The sequence below is a fragment of the Callithrix jacchus genome, chromosome 8 (genome assembly GCF_049354715.1).
Source record: "Callithrix jacchus isolate 240 chromosome 8, calJac240_pri, whole genome shotgun sequence".
NCBI lineage: Eukaryota > Metazoa > Chordata > Mammalia > Primates > Cebidae > Callithrix > Callithrix jacchus.
The window spans coordinates 103,115,619-103,137,755 of record NC_133509.1 but is presented as its reverse complement, the minus strand read 5'-3'; the positions used below and the strand labels follow the sequence as shown (position 1 = coordinate 103,137,755).

Here is a 22,137-nt window from a genome sequence, read left to right as displayed (position 1 = left end):
CTTGAAGAGGTGACTAGGCAGAGCCCTCATTAATGGATTAGTGCCATTATCTCAGGAGTGGGTTCCTTATAAAAAGAGGAGTGCTGCCTCCTCCTCTCTCTCTCAATCTCTCTCTCTCTCTCTCTTTCAGCCTCTCTTGCCCTTCTACCTTCTGCCATGGAATGAAAAGTAAGAATGCTCTCAATCTTGGGCTGCCCAGCATCCATTACTATAGGCCAAATAAATTTCTGTTCATGATAAATTACTCAGTCTCGGGTATCTTCTTATAGCAGCACAAAATGGACTAGACATCACCTTAAACTATTGACAAAACCCATTTTTGATAGTGACAGTACATGCTGCTGTTTTCTTGCTATATATCTAGTTCAGAGTTTGAACTATAGAATGCCACTGCTTGGTTGTTTCAAATTGACTGAAATATAACCTATAGATTGAGTGCTATCAATTAACCAGATTTGGTTAACCTCTAGACTAACAAACCACTAGTCAAAACCTAGCACATCAATTCACACCATCACCAGAAATTGAGACAACTCAGTAAGACAAGAGACTTCTTTGAACAAGTATGAAATCTCCCAGACCTAACTCTGTGAGCATAGCAGGGGGTATGAAAAGGACTGGAAAAGAAATGCTGTAAATTCTGATTAGTGAACCTTGAAAGTGACATGAATTTGGCTTTGCAGCCCAAGTTGCAGAGAAATCTCAGCAGTTATCCAGCACTTTTAGAGAGTAGGGTGAAATTATAAGAACATTTTTATGAGTTGTGGCTGGCAAGCCCTGGCCTGTTAAAACTCTTTAAAAACCAATGCCTTGGTGGAGGTAACATTTACTGTTTACTGTAGCTCTGGTTGTTAGGGGTTATTGCTAAGGTCCTGGTTTTCCATGACATCAGCAGCATTCCAAGGGAATTGTGTGTCAGTGACTTTCAGTAATGACTCCCTTTTCCAAATGTTCAAAGCTTCTGCCAAAGCTGCCCTACACCTGCACACCAGCTGAGTTGGAGGAAAAGGAAAAGCAAGATGGATTAAGTGGGATTTTTGTCTGGGCTCCTTAATGAGACTAAAGGCTTTTCTTCCTTCAGTGTTTGGTCTTGTGTAATAAATTGATGCCAAATCCTTTAGGAATGACATGATTATCCTTAACTTTTTATAAATCGATCTGATTATCTGTCATGACTTCTCACTGTCATATTCTGGAATCGCCTTTTTCAGAGTTTTCTTCTTTAGGAAAGTTTAGGGCCTAATGAGACAATCAGTGTGGCATGCAAACCCTCTGGCAGGGTTTCTGAGAGGCATCTGCGGCTCCCCAAATTAGCAGGAAGCAGAAGCAGTGAGGAGACATTACTGTGTGGCTGCTTCAGTGGTCACCTGGCTTTCAACATTTCAAACTAGATGTGTTCTCTCAAGGGGCAGCAGCAGACCTGATTCTAGAGCCTGTCCTTGCCAAAAACTGGGATCTGGTTAACCTTATCTGAGGGTGTCTAGTGCCCACTCAAGAAGCCTTAGACTGCTACCAGGGTCAGTGCCAATTGTACACTTTTATAAGACCTTTCTTCCAAAAGGCTTAAAGTGTTTTACTAATATTATTAACTCATCAGTAGTCATGACAACCCCCTGAGTAGAAAACTAGCAAATATTAGTTCAGGTGGGAGAAATTGTAGGATGGGATTGAGAAGAATTGAGTGCTCTACTAAGAGGGAGGCAGTGGGAGAGCTCACAGAGTCCCATGCCCCACACTGCTACCCCTTAAGTAATTTATCCCTTTCAGGGCTTGCTCCAGTTCTGCCTAGTATAGATGAACCTTCTTTTTTTTTTTTTTTTTTTTTTTTTTTTTTGACTCAATCAAAGGATTTTGAAAAAATAAGCACTGCTGTTAATAAGGCAAAGCCTGAAGCTGTCCAAGGAAAACAAGATCAATTTTATACAAACTGTCTTCTTAAGAGTTTTGATTAAAAAAATTTTATGCATTCAGTGTCTGCTTCTATGACTGATACAAAGTAAAGGTTCAATCTTTCTGTACCTCAGCTTCCTAATCTATACAAGCAAAAAAAAAAAAAAGCACTTGGAGTATCTCCAGAGATGTTTTTTTTTTGAGACAGAGTTTTGATTTTGTTGCCCAGGCTGGAGTGCAATGGCACAATCTCGTCTCACCGCAACCTCTGCCTCCCAGGTTCAAGTAATTCTCCTGCCTCAGCCTCCTGAGTAGCTGGAAATACACACATGCGCCACCACACCCAGGTAATTTTTTGTATTTTTAGTAGAGACGGGGTTTCTCCATATTGGTTAAGCTGGTCTCCAACTCTCAACCTCAGGTGATCCACTCACCTCGGCCTCCCAAAGTGTTGGGATTGTAGGCATAAGCCATCACGCCTGGCCAGATGTTTTTAGATTTTAGTAATAAATGTTTTGAATTGCATAGAGATCTTTGAAGAAGGAACTCTGAAATGTTGAAAAGTGCCCTCTCTTAGAGTGTATTACAATTTTAGAAAAAACTCCTTTAATTACTGGTATATATGTTAGGAAAGGAAGATAAATTCATGTGGTTTCAAGTGATTTTTAAAAATAAAAGCCTCTATAATTACAAAAAATAATAATCGTCTTTATCTTGCAGAAACAAATTTTTTTTTTAAAGTGGTAGAGGCAGGGTCTTCCATGGTATGTGGAAGCCACAGATAACATATGAATAAAGATGGCTACTTTTCCCAATTTCTCTTTGACTTCATCAAAAAGGAATCAAACATAAAAAAATACTAAAGGAACCATTCTCATTCAACCATAGATTGAATGAAGATAGGAAAGCACAGCTCTTAGGTTCAAGTACTGAGATAAGCAATAAGTCTGTTCAGTGTAAGTTCACACTGAGTTTTGAGCCTTAATTTCCTTGAGTATTTTTTAAAAAGAAAATTTTACAATTATACCTTGTTAGCAAAAGATTGAGCCATTTATAAAACAAGACTTTCAGCAGACTTCCTGGTATGCAGAATTAACAAGGCTATCCTTGACTAAATTCCACAAATCATTTTCATAAATAAATATATAAGTTAGGAAGCGGAGAGAGAGACAGATACAGAGAAAGAAAGTTTTTATCCAAAATGCTTAAATCCCACGAAAAGAGAATTTTTTAAAAAAACATTTCTTTTCTCCTTGAAGAGAAAAGATTTAATGAGTTACTAATCCCCTTGGTAAAGTTCTTTGGTAATTGCCCTATTTTAAGCCACACTAATTTTGCTGGGAGCCTTTGCTGTTAAAAGATGTTATTTTATTATATGAAACTACACACACAAAAGCAATGAAACAAAACGGTAAAATATGCTTCGGATTTTGTTATGCTACCAACCTACACTTATCCAGAAATTTTAACTGCCAAATGTCTTTTATCTCATGCAGACTTCATCTTTCACCACCCACCCTTTACCACATGAAGCAACAACGTTGGAATGGAAAACTCTGGGAATAAAAACCTGAGCCCTGGGGGGGAAAAAAAAACTAAATGGGAATCTGCCTGCAGCTCTGCAGATTTTCAAGCTTGTCCTGGCTTCTTGGGTCTGTAAGCTAGACTTTTGTGCCCAGACTCTGAGCAAGGCAAGCTCAAATCACACCCTGAGGGCTAGGAACAGAACACACAGTCTAAAATCCTCTGAAGAGTTTTGAGAGCTTGCTACAGAGAATCCTTTCTCATTGGCCCTTGGTGATGTCATGCCCATGTCTCCAGGGCCCAGGAAATGCACCATGACTAATGGAGCACCTCATTTGTAAATACACATGCCTTCTCAGAGGAGCTGCAACTGGCAGTGTCAGGGCAACGAAGAAGGCCCAGTTAGGGAATGCCAGTCAGCCAGGCACAAAGGGCTTCCGTAGTTTTGAAATAAACTACTCTTGTTCACCTTCTCATAAAACTCTCAGCAACTGCATGGACACCTGTGGATTGTAGTACTGCAGGATAGTAACCCTTAAACTGGTTTGCCAGCTTGTTTGTCATTATTCTCTTTAAGGAAATAAAAGTGGTCATTATAAATAAGACACACATCCTTTCAGATTTCTAATGCATTAAGGCAGAGATCAGCAAACTTTTTCTGCAAAAGACTAGATAATAAGAATTTTAGGCTTTGTGTGTCACATGATATCTGAGCTGGCTTTGGCCCATGAACCATAGTTTGCAGACCTCTTCCCCTGCTATATACCTGGGCCAAAGTACTCTTAAATAAGAATGCAGTAACAGGAAAGGAGTTTCTATAATGTATCTGTGATGGCTGTCCTATCTAGAACCTAAAGATAGTTATAGAGAGGTGGTCTAGCCCATGGTTTCAAAATGTAGGCTCAGTCAAATGGCTGAGTATAAATTCTAACTCTGCCATCTCTGGATTTAAGTTCTTGGACAAGTTACTTTATTCCTCTGAGCCTTGGTTTCTTCATCTGCAAAACAAGGTTCCAAATTGTTCCTACTGAGCAGAGTTAATATGAAATTTCAGTGAGATAATATACGAACAAAGCTTAGGCATAGTATCTAGGACACCACAGTGCTCAATAGACTATTCATGCTAGATTTTAAGAAAATTATTATAATTACCATACCTGGCTATACTAACCCAAACTAAAGAGACACAGATCACTACAAAAGCAAATACACTGTTAACTTCTTTCCCATTCTATTAATCCCATCATTATCTGTAATAGTTGCAAAGAATTCCATATGGAATGCACCATAAATGAATCAAAATCTTATGTTGAACATTTGTTTACTGTCTTTTGCCATTATAAACAATATTAGGATGAACATCCCTAAATACGTACCTTTGAATACTTGTTCAATTGTATTCATTGGGGTAAAAAGGTATCCACATTTTAAAGAACTCACAGTTGTTCAGCCAACTGGCTCTCCAGAAAGGTTATACCAATTTCTATTTCTACCATCACTAAAAGAGAAGATGCTTCCTAACCTTCTTGAGAATAGTACAACTATAATAACACTGAAAAATTTCAGGCCCAGAGAGGTTAAATGATTTGCCCAATTTTAATAAAAAATGTTTAGTGTTCCCTTTGGCCCACGACTTTGTAGATCATTTTATAATAATTTTAATTAATGGTAAATCTTTTGGGAACCCAATTGAGTTATGATTGTTATTAATAATTCCATTTTATGGTTGAGAAAGCTGGAGTCTAGAAGTTTACTTTAGATAGCCAAAGTTCTCCAGATAAGGCAAAGAACATAGATAAACACAATAAAACTAGAAATAATTCTACCCCATTGTTGGGCCATGCAAGACCTGCCACAGTATTGCAGGCAAAATGTAATTTTCAAGTGGCCCCAAAATATATTGCTAACTCAGGGACTAATTTAACTTTCCTTTCTTTTGGCAAACAGCAAATCTAAACAGAGTCCTTTTATTTTTGTTTTTTGCTGTGAAACTAAATACGCCTATAAACAAAATGTCTTCTTCCCAGAGGAAAAAAATCACCTGAGCTTTTGACAAGAAAGTCACAGATCTAGGCATCTGTTAAGGTTTACTTCATTCACTCTATTCAGTTACTTTGCTTTATTTTCTTCTCAACACTCATCTCAATTTGAAATTTTATTATTTATTTGCTTGTAACAATTCTAAGTTCCATGAGGACAGGGACTTTGTCTTGTTTACTATCTTTTCAGTTCCTAGAACAGTACCTGGCTCATAGCAAGTGATCTGTAAACATTAACTGGATGAATAAATCCTACCAGATGCCATCTGTGTATTTCCCTAGCTCTATGAACTTCAAGTCAGACAGGCTTTGGAGTTGTTCTCTCTATCTATAATACTGCAAAACAAACCAGCTTCCTAGTGGAAAAGAGCATACGTTCTCTTACCAGCAGGGTCCCTAGCTAATAAAACCCCAATCAAACCTCCACTATTAGTTTAGCCATGCTACATGCTGGCACATGTTGACATGTCATCATCTCTCACCTTATCCCTTCACTTACGAGATGCTGCCAACTGTTTGCCCTTATAAGCATGCACATTGCTTTTAGTCATGTAGTCTGTTGGTTGGTTGGTTGGTCCCCAAAACACCCTCCCAGGTAAGTCAGTAATTAGAATGAAGTTCTAAAGACAAATGCAAAAAGACCTATTCACCGTTTTATTTAAAGATGTAATGAACATGGTAACTGACCACCCAATATCCATTCTGTCCCAGATGATTTATCGAGTTCTATGTGGTCAAATATGGTAGCCACTAGCCATATATGGTTACATAAATTTATATCAATTGAAAAAAGCAGTTCCTCAATTGCACTAGCTATACTTCAATTGTTCAGTAATTGCCACATGGCTACGGTATTGGACAGCATGGATATAGAACATTTTCATCACTGCTAAAAGTTACAGTGGGAGGTCCACTCAGACAACAGTAATCCCATTCTCTTATCTGAAACTGATTTTAAAATGGGCATGTAGCAGAACTCGGGTCAACAGAACATGGAGAAGTCTGTGAAGTGGCTTCTGGGCAAGGTTTCCTTATGCCTAAAGTGTCACGTAACAAATGGTCTCTCTTCTGCCTTTGGATAATGTTAGTTCAGGATGTGATGGAAATGTTGCAGCCATCTTGCAAACATGAGGAGACCCAGTCTAACAGCAAAGTGTACCCATTAAAAATGGCAGAACAGAGTAATGAAAGGGAAATGAGCTCTTAAAGAAATCACTGAGCTACTCAACTGTTACCAGCCCTGTATCCTTATTATGTGAGAGAACAAGGTGAGAAATTTCTCTATTGTTTAAGCCACTGGAGTTGAAGTTTTTATAATTCATAGCCAGATGCAAACTAATAACAGAGCTTTATTTATAGTTCTCTATTTCTCTCTAACGAAAGAGTTCTAAATCAGTCACTGTACTGCTAAAAATCTAAAATGGCTCCACTTTAATGCAGGTCCCTAAGTCTGGCTACAACAAAACCTCTTTCATTTACTCCTCAGCGAAAGAGTACTGTCTCTCACAGATGTGAGCATCTTAGATTTTTTCCCCTCTGTTATTAATTTCTATTTTCCTACCACTTTTCATCTAAGGAATTTATGTTTAAAATACAATATGAAAAATATTTTGCAAATAGGATTTCAATAGCAAAAGCTTTTTTCCTTTTGATAAAAGTGAGAAGAATTCAAAGGTAGGACTAGAAGTTTTAACATTCTTAAAATGGGAAGGATCCTCAAAGCTCAGCTACCTAGCCCCTTCATTTTATAATCAGGGAAACTGAGATCCAAAGGGATAAAGTAACTGTGGTAAAAGAAGTCTTCCAGAGATGCTCATGCCCTGATCTCTAACCTATTAAACATTTCGAGATAAGGAGATTATCTTAGACTCTCCAGATAGACTCAATGTAATTATAAGGGACCTTATAAAAGGGAGGCAAAAGTGTCAAAAACAAAAAAGAAATGTAGTAATGGAATCAGATATTGGAGTGATGTACTCTGAAGACAGAACAGGAAGCCACGAGCCAAGGAATGCGTGGCCTCCGGAAGCTGGAAAGGCAAGAAAATGGATACTCCCCTGAAGTTTCCAAAAGGAACACAGCCCTCCGGATGCTTTGACTTCAAAATTCTCATCTTGAGAATTGTAAAATAATAAATTAGAATTGTTTTATATAGCTTAAATCTGTGGTAATTTCTAACAGTAACAACTGGAAACAGAAACTCATGTTGTGGCCTTACCCAAAGTTACACACAGCTTGTACTAGTAATGTCAAAACTCAAATACTCTAAGTCCAGTTTTCCTTCTATGAGAAACTTCTTTTTTTGTTGTTATTGTTTTTTGAGACAGAGTCTCCCTCTGTCGCCCAGGTAGGAGTGCCGTGGCATGATCTCGGCTCACTGCAACCTCTGCCTCCCGGGTTGAAGTAAGTCTCCTGCTACAGCCTGCAGAGTAGCTGGGGTTACAGGCATGTGCCACCATGCTAGACCAATTTTTGTATTTTTAGTAGAGATGGAGTTGTACCATGTTGGCCAGGCTGGTCTCGAACTCCTGACCTCAAGTGATCCTCCTGCCTCAGCCTCCTAAAGTGCTGGGATTACAGGTGTGAGCCACCATGCCCAGCCTATCAGAAATTTATATACCTCCATCTGTTCTTTCCATACAGTTTTCTCAAATACAGAAAAACCTGAGTTCAGTGCTTTTATTGTGTTCTATGGAAAAGTACCTGATTAACCACAATACAGGACCACTGTATAGTGGTTAAGAGCATAGCCTCTGGACTGGAATCCTGGTTCTGCCACTTACTAACTGTATGACTTTGGGCATGTTATCTAATACTCTCTTTGTATCAGTTTCATCAGTTGTAAAATGAGGTTAATAACATCTAGCTTATATAGGTTTATTGTTAGAATGTAATTAGTTAACATTTGGCAAGAACATAACACACCAGCATGGAATAAGTAATATGTGTTCATTACAATAAGCTTTTAAAAGTATGGCTGGTCTACCTTCAATCTGTCATATGTGACCCTGCTCACAGCAAAACAAAATATTAAAAGCCACTGGAGAGCAAATAATTTAACTTAAATTTTCACTTCAGATGGTTGTTTCTTAACTAATTTTGATTTTCAAATTACACAGTCTAGATCCTATTTTGGAAGTTTTTCTATGTTTGGGCAAGTCACATTTAAGCCAGACTACAAATAGGCAGTTTACAGACAGGAAGTGTCTCATTTATACCTTAAAACTAACATAGTCATATTTTTTATAAATAATACAAGAAGACCAAGATTTTTTAAAATATGGACTATGCAGAGGGCATTTGATTAGCTTGTTCAAATGGCTGAGCTTCTTTTTTATAGAATATGGTGAATGGTGGGCTTTGGGATTTCATATTTAGAATCTTCAGCCATCCCTGAGGTAACTTAAGGCTCTACTGAAAATTTCCCTACTTGGCAAGAAAGTAACTAAGTATGAAGATTTCTCTCTTCTCTCATATTCTCCTGTGCATGCTTGTAAGTATTACTTGCTTGGCTTGGTTTTAATCTTAATGGAATGTAGCCACTCCCAAAGCACTGAAAGCATTCACTAAGATTTGAACATGCTGCATTTTGGATGAATGAGGAAGATTCTGTGACAGAAGATGGGAAGTAAGCATATTCAATTAAATCAATGAAATACTGACAGGCAATACAACACAACATTTCTTATTATTATTCTTATAATAAGAAGAAATGAGAACCAAATTGTAAGCTCCATGAGGGCAAAACCTATGTCTATACTATTCCCCATTATAACCCTGAACCCAGAACACTTTTGACACTCCGGTAGGTGTGCAGTATTTCTGGAATAAACAAATGGACTGCCAAAAGGCAAAGCTAAAGGCTAAATTTATATAAAAAAAAGCAACATGGGATGTTGCTGCACTGTCTAATATGGTAGGGATTGTGTAAAAAGGAAAATATTAGTAATGTGAGGTGTTTATTTACAATAATCCATGGTACAAGTAGAATCACATGTCCTCTTTCCAGTCTGTTATTAACTCTTGCTGACACTCAAAATGAAACTACCTCTTTAATAGAGTGAGATTTTCCTTTGCTACATTAATTAAAACACCACTAAAGAGAAAAACAGGTATCAGAATAGAGCGAAACACACAGACATTGCACTACACTTAAACACTATGTACTGAATGGTTTTACTCATCTTAAATTTAACTGCATCTGTGCTGGAAACACATCTGAGCTGAAAAAGAAGGTATAACAGGTAATTTGGCAATTTAAAATTCTTAAGAGCAATAAAAAATATGCGAAATGATGCTTCATTCCTTAAAATATTAATCATAAAAATAAAATAAAATCATCTTCATCAAAATGTAAAACTGTTGCTGTGCAAAAACCCTGTTTAGAGGATGAAAAGGTATTTTACAGAATGGGAGAAAATATTTGTAAACCGTATGTCAAAGAACTTGTATCTAGAATATGAAGAGAATTCTCAAAATTCAACATTAAAAAAATCAAATAATCCAATTAGAAAATTAGCAAAAAATACATACATCCTTTCACTCAAGCGGGATATAGAGATGGCAAGTAAGCCATGAAAATATGTTCAACATCACTTAGCCATTGGAAAAATGAAAATTACAATCACTATCACCTACCAAAAATGGCTAAAATAAAAATTAGTGATAACACAAAATGATTCTGGATCACTCATACACTGCTGGTGAAAATGTAAAACGGAATAGCCACTCTGGAAAACAGTCTGATAGTTCCTTTTAAAACTAAAAATAGATTTACTACACAGTGCAGGATTGTACTCTTTGATACATGTCCCAGAGAAATGAACACTTCTTTTCTCATAGAAATTTGTACATGAAGCTTTATTTGTACACAGCAGCTTTATTCATAATAGTCCCAAACTAAAAACTATCCAAATATCCTTAAAAGGGTGAAGAGTTAAACAAACTATGGTACATCTATACAACAAAATACTACTCAGCAATAAAAAAGAATTCTATATACATGCAACAACGTGGATGAACCATAAGAAAACTGGAAAAAGCCAACCACAAAATGATACATATGGTATAATTTCATTTGTATAATATTTGTGAAATAACATGATTATAGAGATTGAGAACAAATTCACAGTTACCAGAAGTTAAGGAATACGAGATGGGGTAGGTGTGGCTAGCAGGATGTGGCACGAGAGGCTCTGTTAATACAGTGAGGCATTTTGATGAATGATAGTGGTTATACAAAGCTACAAATGATGAACACACACAGATGAATGCTTGCATTACTGGTGAAATAAGTTTTATGGGTTATACTCATGTTGGTTTCCTGTTTCTGATACTGTACTCGAGTGATGAAATATGTCAACACTGGAGAAGGCAGGGTAAAGGATGTACATGACCTCGCTGTATATTTCTTTGTACCTTGCTATGAATATATAATTATTTCAAAAATAAAAATAAAAAGTTTTTTTAACTTTTTTTTAACCAAAATCATCTTTAAAAAGTCATTCAGACTTAAGAGTACTGTCTTCGAAGGTAATGTGTGTTTAAATCCACAGGTTCCATTTTTTTAAAAAAATATATATGACTTCTCTTCTAGCAGACATTCACTTTTAGAAAATAAAACATTTTCCTCTATCTTCGAATTCAAAAATAACTGAATAAGTACTCTTCAGTTTCCAAACAGAGTAATCCTTGAGTTGAAATACACAGAAAAGCTTTCCGTGCCGTCAGCGCTCACGCAAAAATGGTGAACGTTCCTAAAACCCGCCAGACTTTCTGTAAGAAGTGTGGCAAGCACCAACCCCATAAAGTGACACAATACAAGAAGGGCAAGGATTCTCTGTATGCCCAGGGTAAGTGGCGTTATGACAGGAAGCAGAGTGCCTATGGTGGGCAAACTAAGCTGATTTTCCGGAAAAAGGCTAAAACTACAAAGAAGATTGTGCTAAGGCTCGAGTGCGTTGAGCCCAACTGCAGATCTAAGAGAATGCTGGCTATTAAAAGATGCAAGCATTTTGAACTGGGAGGAGAAAGGGCCAAGTGATCCAGTTCTAAGTGTCATCTTTTATGAACAGAATAAAATCTTGAGTTTATGTTCAAAAAAAAAAAATACACAGAAAAAGAAAATTCCAAATATAAACCAATATGTGCCTGCCTTACCTGGAAAACAGCTAGAATCATAGCATCTCTGAGTTGGAAAGAACTTGAAGGTCTTCCAGTTCAAATTCCCACCAGCATAAAATTCATTTCTCCAATATTTCTGATTGATCTAACATTTGAATACATAGTTACTATTTTGCCTGCCCACCAAATTCTTTTCCGGAAAAAGCATCCCTCTTTTTTCTGTGAACTGCTTTTCTCAATTAGAGTTCCCCTAAGGGCCAATTTTTTCCATCACCAGATCAGTCCAGAGAAGGCACTGGAACCAAATTATGGGTCCTACCCCTTGGCCTTAGTTGATTTGCTCAGAATTGGGCACTTGCCCCACTTGGACCAGAGAACTTTTCCAAGGTTTTTCTCACTAAATGTGCTAAAGAGAGTTTCTCTTCATTGTTGGGAGATGTATAACCCAGGCATGCTTTGCAATCATGTTTCATATAATGTGCATAAGAGAGAGAGAGAGAGAGAGAAACTGCAGAGGAAAAATAAGCTAATACTCTAGAGAGAAGCAGAGATGAAAGAAAGAGAAACAAGGAAAGCTGCATTTGAGTCTCTGGTTCTAGTTGTTTCTGGGGCCCAGTGGGATGTCTGCCCTCCCCACAGTTTGGCTGTTCGATCCTTTCTTTGTTCACATGAGACATTCCTAATATCTTTCCATTAATTTCCTATCTTTACCAAGCTAGTTCAAGTCATGTTTCCACCACATGCAATGAAAAGAATATCCTGTTATGAATGAAACGTCCATAACTCACAGTTCAGCCTGTTAAGAGCTCTAATTGTTAGAATGTTCTTCCTCGTGTTGAAACAAAGTGAGCCTCCATGGATATTGCAACCATTGCCCTACATCCTTACCACGTCTCATCCTACCCTTTCCAATATTCAAAGATTATGATCACATAGTCTTTGTGCACATTTGTTACTTTTTGTCTGTACAGTATATATTACCTTACTATTTTGCTAATAGAACTCTAATTCTTTGAGGGAAATTACCTCTACCCCACTGAATGCAGCCTAGTGGGGTCATGAGTCAAGATTCCTTGCCATTCTTTAGCCAAAGAGTGAACATATGACCCAAGCCAGATGCCCTACTTTTGAATCTTAATAAAAACACTGAAAGTTGCTGGACTGTCATCACTTTGGCAGTGAAGCCCTGAAGAATGTGATCGCCAGCCCTCGTAAGCTGTTCTTTCCCTGTCCTTTCTGAGCCTGATTCTTCCTGCTTCTCTTTGACCTATAAACTCTTTAATATCTTTTCAATAAGAAATGCTAGTAACTAGTTAGTTTATATAATTAAACAAGTCTATCTTAAACATATCCCCAAACTTTTCTCTTTTTTAGGCTAAAGTAATCTCAGCTTGTTGAACTGTACTTCAGGTGACTTAATTTCCAATCTATAATCTGATTGGTTCCCACCTAAATAAATATTTATCAAAAATCTTTGTGAACATATGGCAGTCAAACAAAAGGCGATCTGACCAGAACAGAGATAGGAAGAACATGTCAAACTTTTTTTTTTGAGATGGAGTTTCGCTCTGTCACCCAGGCAGGAGAAAAGTGGCGCGATCTCGACTCACTTTAATCTCCACCCACTGGGTTCAAGCAAGTCTCCTGCCTTGGTCTCCCAAGTGGCTGGGATTACAGGCATCCGCCACCATGCCTGGCCAATGTTTGTATTTTTAGTGGAGGCAGGGTTTTGCCATGTTGGCCAGGCTGGTCGTGAACTGCTGAACTCAAATGATCCACCTGTCTCAGCCTCCCAAAGTGCTAGGATTACAAGCGAGAGCCACCAAGCCTGGCGAATATGTCCATTTTTGATTTTGACATGTACTTATGTTAATGCAGCTTCAAAGCCCACGTCACAAACACATGATACTGAGGCAGCTAAAATCTTAAGTCGTTTTTATGTTAACTTCTATAAATTAAATATTTTCAGACATATATAGTATACAGTTTACTTTTAAAATTCTACATGACATTGAAGCCTGTTAGGCTCTATATAGTTTCGGTTAAGTCTACAAAGGTTTACCAATATAATGATATGGTTGTCACTGACTTTAGGAGTACAGATTGAGTTTTATTCTCTAAGAATGTGGCAAAGGAATAAAATAACAATAATCCTGTTCATCAATATTCTCTAAAGAAATTTAGTAATTCTAAAGTTAGATATCTGAGTCACATAATTAACTAAATATGTTTGTATAAAAGATCCTCTGAGCCACTGATAAATAGAGCCAGACTTTTCTTAAGAAAACACAAACACACACACACACACACACACACACACACACACACATATATATAAAATCAGCCATATAGACCAGGCATTAAGAACCAGTAATTATGGAGGCTTACTTGATAACTCTCAATAATTTGTGACTGGCAAGCACTTTTCTCTGCTGTTTACAGGAATTCCCATGGGAAATGAAGATGCCACTGTTTCACCGGTAAAATTTTATTTTCAGGATTCTTACTTTAGTTCAGAAAGTTTATAATGCTCAGAGATCTCAAGGCTTCAGTAAAAGAATCAAATTTTTTTTTAAAAAAAGAGTTAGACGAGATTAGCTAAAGAAAAGTTATTGGATATTTTGTTTGAATTTCTGAGATCTTTTCCATTTTAATTTTAACCATGGCTTCAATCCAAGATATGCTATACAATGGGAATTCTGAAGAACAAATACAGTTGTAAAGCAATAGAAAGATGATTCCTAAAAGGGAAGGCTGGCTGCCCAGTGTGTTCCTCAACATTGGTTTTCTTGTTGAATTTATCTTCATTCCAGGATCTAATCTCAGCTAATCGGTTTCAAAATCTAATCTTATAAACATAGCAAGAGAAAACCCATATTAAACAGATTCATAGGCTGATGTATATAATCAGAATGCTGATTTATTAATCTCCTCAGAGAAAATCAATTGCTACAAAGACTAGGAACAGTTGAGTCAGCCCACACTAGCGTATTTTCTCCTCTAAAAGTACCCTCTACAGACCAGAGAACAGCTTCCAGGAGTTGAGAGCAGTCCCTGGCTGACAGCAAGAAAACAAGACTTCATTTCCATAGCTGCAAAGGAATGAAAGCTGCCAATAACAGGAATGAGCTTGGAGGAGAACCATGCAGATAAGAACACTGCCAACAAACACCCTGATTTCATTTCAGCTTGAATAGAAAACTCAGCCATACTGTTCTAGATTTCTGATCTACAGAAATGCAAGCTAATAAATAGCTGTTGTTTTAAGCTGCTAAGTTTGTGGTTACACTGCAATAGAAAACTAACACACCTATAGACCAATGCTTCTCAAAATGTTGTTCCCCAACCAGCTTCAGTATCATCTAGGAACTTGTTAGAAATGCAAATTCTTGGGCTATAACAATCTGGGGATAGGGCCTAGCAATCTGTATTTTAACAAGGCCTCCAGTTAATTCTAAAGCACATACTAATGTCTGAGAATCACTGAAGTACACACTGCTTAAGCAGGCATAGGGAACAAATATGTTACCTATGCGATCTGGTCTTCTTCATGCTTCTATAGATGACCAACATCTATTCTGACTAATATCTGCTATTTAGTTTTGCAATCAAGTCTTTTATTGTTTCAAGATCATAGTATTTAAGAAAACTATGTAAATTTCCATTGTGATCCCATGCTTACTGACTTCTAGTTTAACTCTAGGGAAAAACCTTATTTCCCCTTTTAAGTGAGAGGCACCTCACTTCTGTTCCCCTGCAGTATCTACATTGCACTAGATACTAGGTACAATGTAGCAGTTGTAGCTAAACTACTATATTGAAGTTAAACTACATTATTCTCTAGTTAAAGAATAATGTGACATATATAAGTCTTTACGTTTTAGCCATGTGTTGTCACCCTAAACTCTGAACTCAGAGTTTTCAGTCAGTTTCAATAATCAGTGTTTGCCTGGAAGTGAGCATCCTACCTCTGTGCATAAAGAAAACTCCTAAGGTATAGTAGAAAGAGACCTAAGGTTACACAGCAAGTCCATAGTAGAGCCTAAATTGGAACCTAGCCTAGAGACCTAGGTTCCAATTTAGGCTCTACTATGGACTTGCTGTGTAACCTTAAGTAGGCTGACATCTCAGAGCCTTTTCCTTATCAGGAAAATAAAAGCCTCTAAGTAAAGGATCTCCTAAAACTAAACTCTCTGTGGCTTTCTCATCAACACTGCATTTCTTCCAGAAGCAAGACTAGTGCCCTTGATGACAAAAAAGAGTAAGATACAAAGTAGTAAATGATATTGCAACTGGCTTAGTTTGTGTCTTATAAGAAGAGGAAAAGCCTAGATATCTCCTCATCTCTAGGAAATTACCTTTCAGAGTAAAGAAAAATTAATATAAATGAAAAACTACATATTAACTCTTTAGTAGAGTTACCAAAACTAGCTTGAGAGTTTAAATTAAAATTATTAGTGCTAATTTAGTGAGAGCTGTGTATTTGTTACCAAGTTCATTTCATTTGAGAACAGAGATACAGAGCAGGACCTATAAGCCCCACTCACCCTTTTTTTTTTTTTGAGACAGGGTCTCACTCTGTCACTCAGGCTGAAGTATAGCAGCATGATTTTGGCTCACTGCAACCTGTGCCTCCTGGGTTCAAGTGGTTTTCTCACCTCAGCCTCGCGAGTAGCTGGGGCTACAGGCCTGCACCACCACACCCAGCTAATTTTTGTATTTTTTGGTAGAGATAGGGTTTCATCATGTTGGCCACGCTAGTCTCAAACTCCTGACCTCAAGTGATCCATCCACTTTGGCCTTCCAAAGGGCTAGATTTACAGGAGGGAGCCACTGTGCCTAGCCTAACAGCCCCTTTGTAATGAAATGTATATTCTGTCAAATTTGACCTGAAAATTACAGATACTTTGATTGCTGAGAAACTTTACTGTGATCTAATTGACTTCTCTTCACATTACCTTTTCTGAAGGTCTGTTTCTCTGGGTGAGAATCTAAGATAAAGATAGGGACACAAAAAGGATTAAGCTTCTAAAGGAATGAAGTTTGATCTTCAAAAGGAAGAACTTGGAACAATAAAAACCAAACCCATATTCTAGCTTCTAAATACCACCATGTTCAAAAGGTTTCCACATTTCTCTTAAAAGCCATTTGGTCCCCGTGATTCTTCCCAAGCAGTAAAAAGAATTTTAAATTTAAAATTAAATAATTTTTATGGGTTTTTCTAATTGTATCACACACACATTTTTATATTTCATTCAACAGATATTCATTGATCATCTACCATGCTCTCCAGGAACTATGCTAAGAACCTAGGCATAAAAGGTAAAGCACCTACTCACAGGAAACTTACACTTCTGGGGGACACAGACTAATAGGCAATTCCATCATGAGATACAATGAAAACTCCAAAATTTAAGTCTATCTGATAACAGATCAATTCTACTCAACCTTCTAAGAAATGACAGAATACCATCTCTGGGTTGTAAAGTAACAGTGAATAAGGAACATATCCTTCCAGTCATGATGATATCAATATAATCAAGCAGAATATTTCATTGCTACTTGTGGTTCTCTAGGGACAATAAGCATTATAGCATATATACATAAACGTATAAATATAATATATATGTGGGTTACAATGTACAATTGTTATTTATGTCTTATTATTACTATGCAGCACAGCTAACTTTGGAAAATGAGCCCTTACATTTCCCATTCATATACTCAAGGCCAGCATTCACTGAATAAATCTAGCATTCATTCAATCCAAATTAATGAATACTCTGTGTTTCAGCACTATGCTAGGCCCTGGGCTAATACAGATGGAGGACTTAGTCCTATCCCTGTGGAATTTGCAGTCTAATAGAAGAGACAGCTATATAAACAAATCATTGAAACAGTATGTGAATGGTGCTTTTAAGAGTATATAATCCTAGCAGAGCATAGGGAGTGAACAGACCACTCAGAGGAGGAAACCAGGTGGGCTGGGTGGTTGCCTGATCTATAGCTACATTCAATGGTCTGGGTGGAGGAGTTTTGGAAATACAAAAATAAATAAGACAAAATCTCCATCTTGATTTCTATGATAAATAGGGAGACAGATGAAAAAATATAATTTGAGGAAGATATATGAGATAAGCCCTTTTACAGAGGGTCAAAATGCTTAGGAAAAGCAGAGCAGAGGATGACTACTTTCTTTTAACAAGGGCACTGGAGAAGGCTTCGCAAAGGCGGGGGGTATCTGAGGTGGCTCATTAGCTTATACTCTAGAAGGTTCTATTTATACCAACAGACATAAATTATTTCAGCTCTAAAGAGGTGCTTTTAGATTTTCCCTTAGCTGTTTTAAAGTCTTTATAGAGAAACTGCAATAAGCAAATATATTCTCTGTAGAAAGAATCCACCCAAACACCTTGACATTTTCATTCCACATATTTCACACATGATATCTTTTATGTCTGGGAAAGTAGACTAGGAAATGTTTCAAATACTCAAGGGCCTCAAAACATATATGTTGGAGAGTGTACCTAATTTCTAAAAATGGTCAAATTGCAAAAGAATCCATTTTGATTGGAAAACAAGATGCTGACTCTTCTGGTATGGAACAGATGCCACAGTTCAAGCACTAAGGAAGTCAAAAGCACCTCTGCTGTCAAGAAAGTCACTGCACAGTCTCTTCAGCTCAGCAGCAATCTCATGCTGATCAACGTGTCACACATTAAAACCCATTTTATTTGGTGAGGGGCTATAGTTTTATACAGTTATTCAAAGGAGCAGAACACTTCTGACTGCTGCTTCCAATCTTTGCTAACAATGACTTAGGACTAGAAGACTTGAATTTAAAAGAATCCGTAATGAAGGAAAGTAAATTTGCAACTGCTGAGTATGAGACTTTTTTTTTTTTTTGGCATACACAAAACCTAAGTGGCTCCCCTAGAACAAGAACATGCATAGCAACAGAACCAAGGGAGCAAACATGCTCAGTAAACAAGGCTACATACTAAGGAAAGTGCTAAGTATGAATATGAATATTTAAAAGCTGATAAAAGAAGGATTTTTGTTGTTACTATGGTAAAAAAATTATTAGCACAAAAAACTGTATGGCTATAAACAAATATGTATATACTTCAATCTCCATTATATTATAATTATTGCAACCAAATTATTCATATCAGATCTAACACCAGAGAAATTATGGGAAAACACCAGGATTGATTAGCGTGCCCATCAACGTAAATGTTAGCAGTCATTATGAAGATCAGGTATGGGATGTCTGGCTTCAACTTCTTAGGTATCATTTTGATAACTCCTTTATAGACTCTGTTTTCATGTAATCCAACGGGACCTTGGTGCTTTCTAAATAAAACCCTGAAAATGAGTTTCAATGGAACTACAGTTCTAAGAACAGAGCCTTCCATAAATTTTCATGGCAGATTACATGATATTTAAGATCAACTGACTAATCATCCAAAAGGGATTTATCTTTAAAAAAAAAAAAATCTCTTAAATACCTAAATGGTTACAATGGCTCCAGAAGTGAGATACTTTTTTCTTTTCCCAGGAATATCCAATTCTCCTGACAACTAAACTGACCACAGTCAAACTGCACAAATTTTCTTCTACAAACCTGGATATGCGTGCCTTAACCAAAGTGCTCTGCCACTGCTCACAAATATTAAAGTTCGGCTTGCAAACATAGTCATTTGATTTGATGAAGGCCCGGTTCTAAGCGCTATCAGACTCAGTTCACATTCAGATGAACGCAGGGCACTGAGAATTACACAGCCAATTACTTACGAACGACTGTGTGTGCTTTTCCATTGCAGCTTTTCTTCCAGCTCTCATGGAAACAAGCACTGCCGCAGCCCCTTGATGAGCCAGCAGAGCCCAGTCATTTGGCAACAATGACGGGTATCTGGCATCTGAGATGAACATCAACTTAAGACAATGATAGGATTAAAAAAGAAGTAAACACAAGACAATTCTTTTTTTCTTTTTTTCACCCCCTTATATTCTGCATTTCCACTTGCTTGATTCAGTACTTATTTTGTTTTGAATGTTGTATAAATGAATGCTACAGCCCTATGCAATTTTTAAACCATTTTACTGTGCATCTCATATAGAGCTCAATAATGTTACTGCTGGCATGAGTGCACCATAAAGCATGACTCCGTGATGTAACATTTTAAATAAGGATACATTTCTCATCCAATATGACATCATATAGGAAAATTTTGCTTTGTCACCTGTTTGTCATGAGAGCTTGAGAAAGCTACATGATCCCTTTTTTTTTTTTTTTTGAGTCAAGAGTCTTACTCTGTTACCCAGGTTGAAGTGCACTGGCGGGATCTCAGCTCACTGCAACTTCCGCCTCTCAGGTTCAAGTAATTCTCCTGCCTCAGCCTCCTGAGTAGCTGGGATAACAGGCGCTCGCCACCATGCCCAGCTAATTGTTGTATTTTTAGTAGAGATGGGGTTTCACCATGTTGGCCAGTGGTCTTGAACTCCTGACCTTGTGATTTGCCCACCTCGGCCTCCCAAAGTGCTGGGATTACAGGCATGAGCCACCAAGCCCAGCCTTACATAATCCCTTTCAACTGTATATATCTTATCATTAAAATAAAAATAAGAAAACCTGTCTTATTTTTTTCTCCTTAATAACTTGTAAGGCCTATTTGTTAATCAAAATGAATGAAAACAATTCACAAACTCAGTGACATCAAGGAATTTGTTCACTGTTTTACTTAAGTATTTAAGGAAGAATAATTCCATGGCTTCAAAATATAGAGCCATCACATGAAATAGCTAAATATGAAAAATATGTTTACAGATTTTTGTGTGTATGGCTGCTAGAACCTAGAAGTTACCCAAAGTCTCCTTAATCTGCCATTCTCTGAATAAGACAGGTACCAATACTATGGTACCTCTATTGGGAATGCAAAGGCTTGCAGTAAAATTGGATGAAATGGCTTACTCAGAGTCACCCAACAGCTTTGTGGTAGGAATGGAAAAGAACCCACATGGTTAGATGGTACTATGAGTCTACAATTTTCTCCTTCCATTTAAGGACATTTCCAAAATGACAGCTCCAATCTTCATATGTGCTTATTATACAATGTGCCACCATTACAAAATTTAAATTTTAAAAAATGGGGGAAAGTTCCATTCTCCCAAACATCCATTTGCCAGGTGATTTAAATAGTACAAGTACATCATAGGTCTCTGACGCACAGAGTCCAGGGAGCTAATATATCATTTTGGAATACTTACAGCCTGAAGAAACACAGAGTCAAATCATAGCGGGGCCAACTAGGCTTTTTATCCAGGATGGATAAGTGAAATTCCATGCAGTTGCTTGTGCACAAAGTATTTTCAATTAGATTTTTGAAATGCAACCAAGAGTTGATATCATCTAACTTTTGAAAAGATGAAGTTCCTGACTAGGTGTGGTAGCTCATGCTTGCAATCCCAACACACTGGGAGGCCAAGGCAGGAAGATTGCTTGAGCCCAGGAATTCAAGACCAGCCTGGGCAACATAGTGAGATCTTGACTCTACTAAAAATTAAGAAAAAAATTAGCCAGATGTGGTGGTGCAGGCCTGTGATCCCAGCTACTTAGGAGGCTCAGGTGGGAGGATCATGTGAGCCTGAGAGGTTGAGGTTACAGTGAGCCCTGACAGTGCCACTGCACTCCAGCCTGGGGGAGAGAGCAAGGCTCTGTCTCAAAAAATAATAATAATAATAATTTAAAAATTAGTTCCTCTCATTTATATGGTTAATTTTATTTTTATGGAACAGGCAAAGCCTGAACATGATATAAACTATAAAGGATTTGCACTGAAAAGAAAGTCTCTTTTTCCTGTTTCTCAAACAGCAAATCCCCTCCCTGGAAACAACCTTCTTTTTTTTTTTAAACTAATTATTTATTTTATTGCATTTTAGGTTTTGGGGTACATGTGAAGAACACACAAGATTGTCGCATAGGTACACACATGGCAGTGTGATTTGCTGCCTACCTCCCCATCACCTATATCTGGCATTTCTCCCCATGGTATATCTCTCCAACTCCCCACCCCCCACTGTCCCTCCCCTACTTCCCCCCAACAGACCCCAGTGTGTAGTGCTCCCCTCCCTGTGTCCATGTGGAAACAACCTTCTAACAAAGATAAGCTATGCATTTGTGTGTGTGTATGTGTGTAATTTATACAAAGTAGAGCATATTAGACATACTGTTCTCACTTTATTTAATAATGCATCTTGGATTTTGTTCTATTACCACTGCAGAACTTCCTATTCTTTTAACAAGTTGCATAGTACATTCCATGGAGTACCATAATATACTTATTCAGTCCCCTATTGATGACAATTAAGTTGTTTCTAGTCCTCTGCTATTATAAGTATTGATGCAATAACTATACTTATATCAGTAATTTTGCTCATATGAAAATACAAATGTAGAAAAATTCCTTAAGTGAAATGGCTTAGTCAAAGGATATATGCATTTAAAATTTTCTTACAGATCATCCTTCACAGAAGTTGTATCTACCAATTTATCATTCCA

The 22,137-nt window shown here is 37.3% G+C and overlaps 2 protein-coding genes across 13 annotated transcripts in view; one reads left to right on the top strand and one right to left on the bottom strand.

Moving 5' to 3' along the window:
- The window catches only part of RAD51B (RAD51 paralog B), a 642,672-nt gene that overhangs the window by 338,173 nt on the left and 282,362 nt on the right, over positions 1-22,137 (bottom strand). The gene's annotated exons all lie outside the window — the stretch shown is intronic.
- On the top strand, positions 11,189-11,496 carry LOC108593512 (large ribosomal subunit protein eL42-like). Its single transcript, XM_035260804.2, has one exon. It carries the CDS (start codon positions 11,197-11,199, stop codon positions 11,494-11,496), a length of 300 nt encoding a protein of 99 aa, XP_035116695.1. The 5' UTR covers positions 11,189-11,196.

Bases quoted from the DNA above. Each gene is read 5' to 3' on its own strand.
- LOC108593512 (XM_035260804.2), top strand. From the start codon at position 11,197: ATGGTGAACGTTCCTAAAACCCGCCAGACTTTCTGTAAGAAGTGTGGC.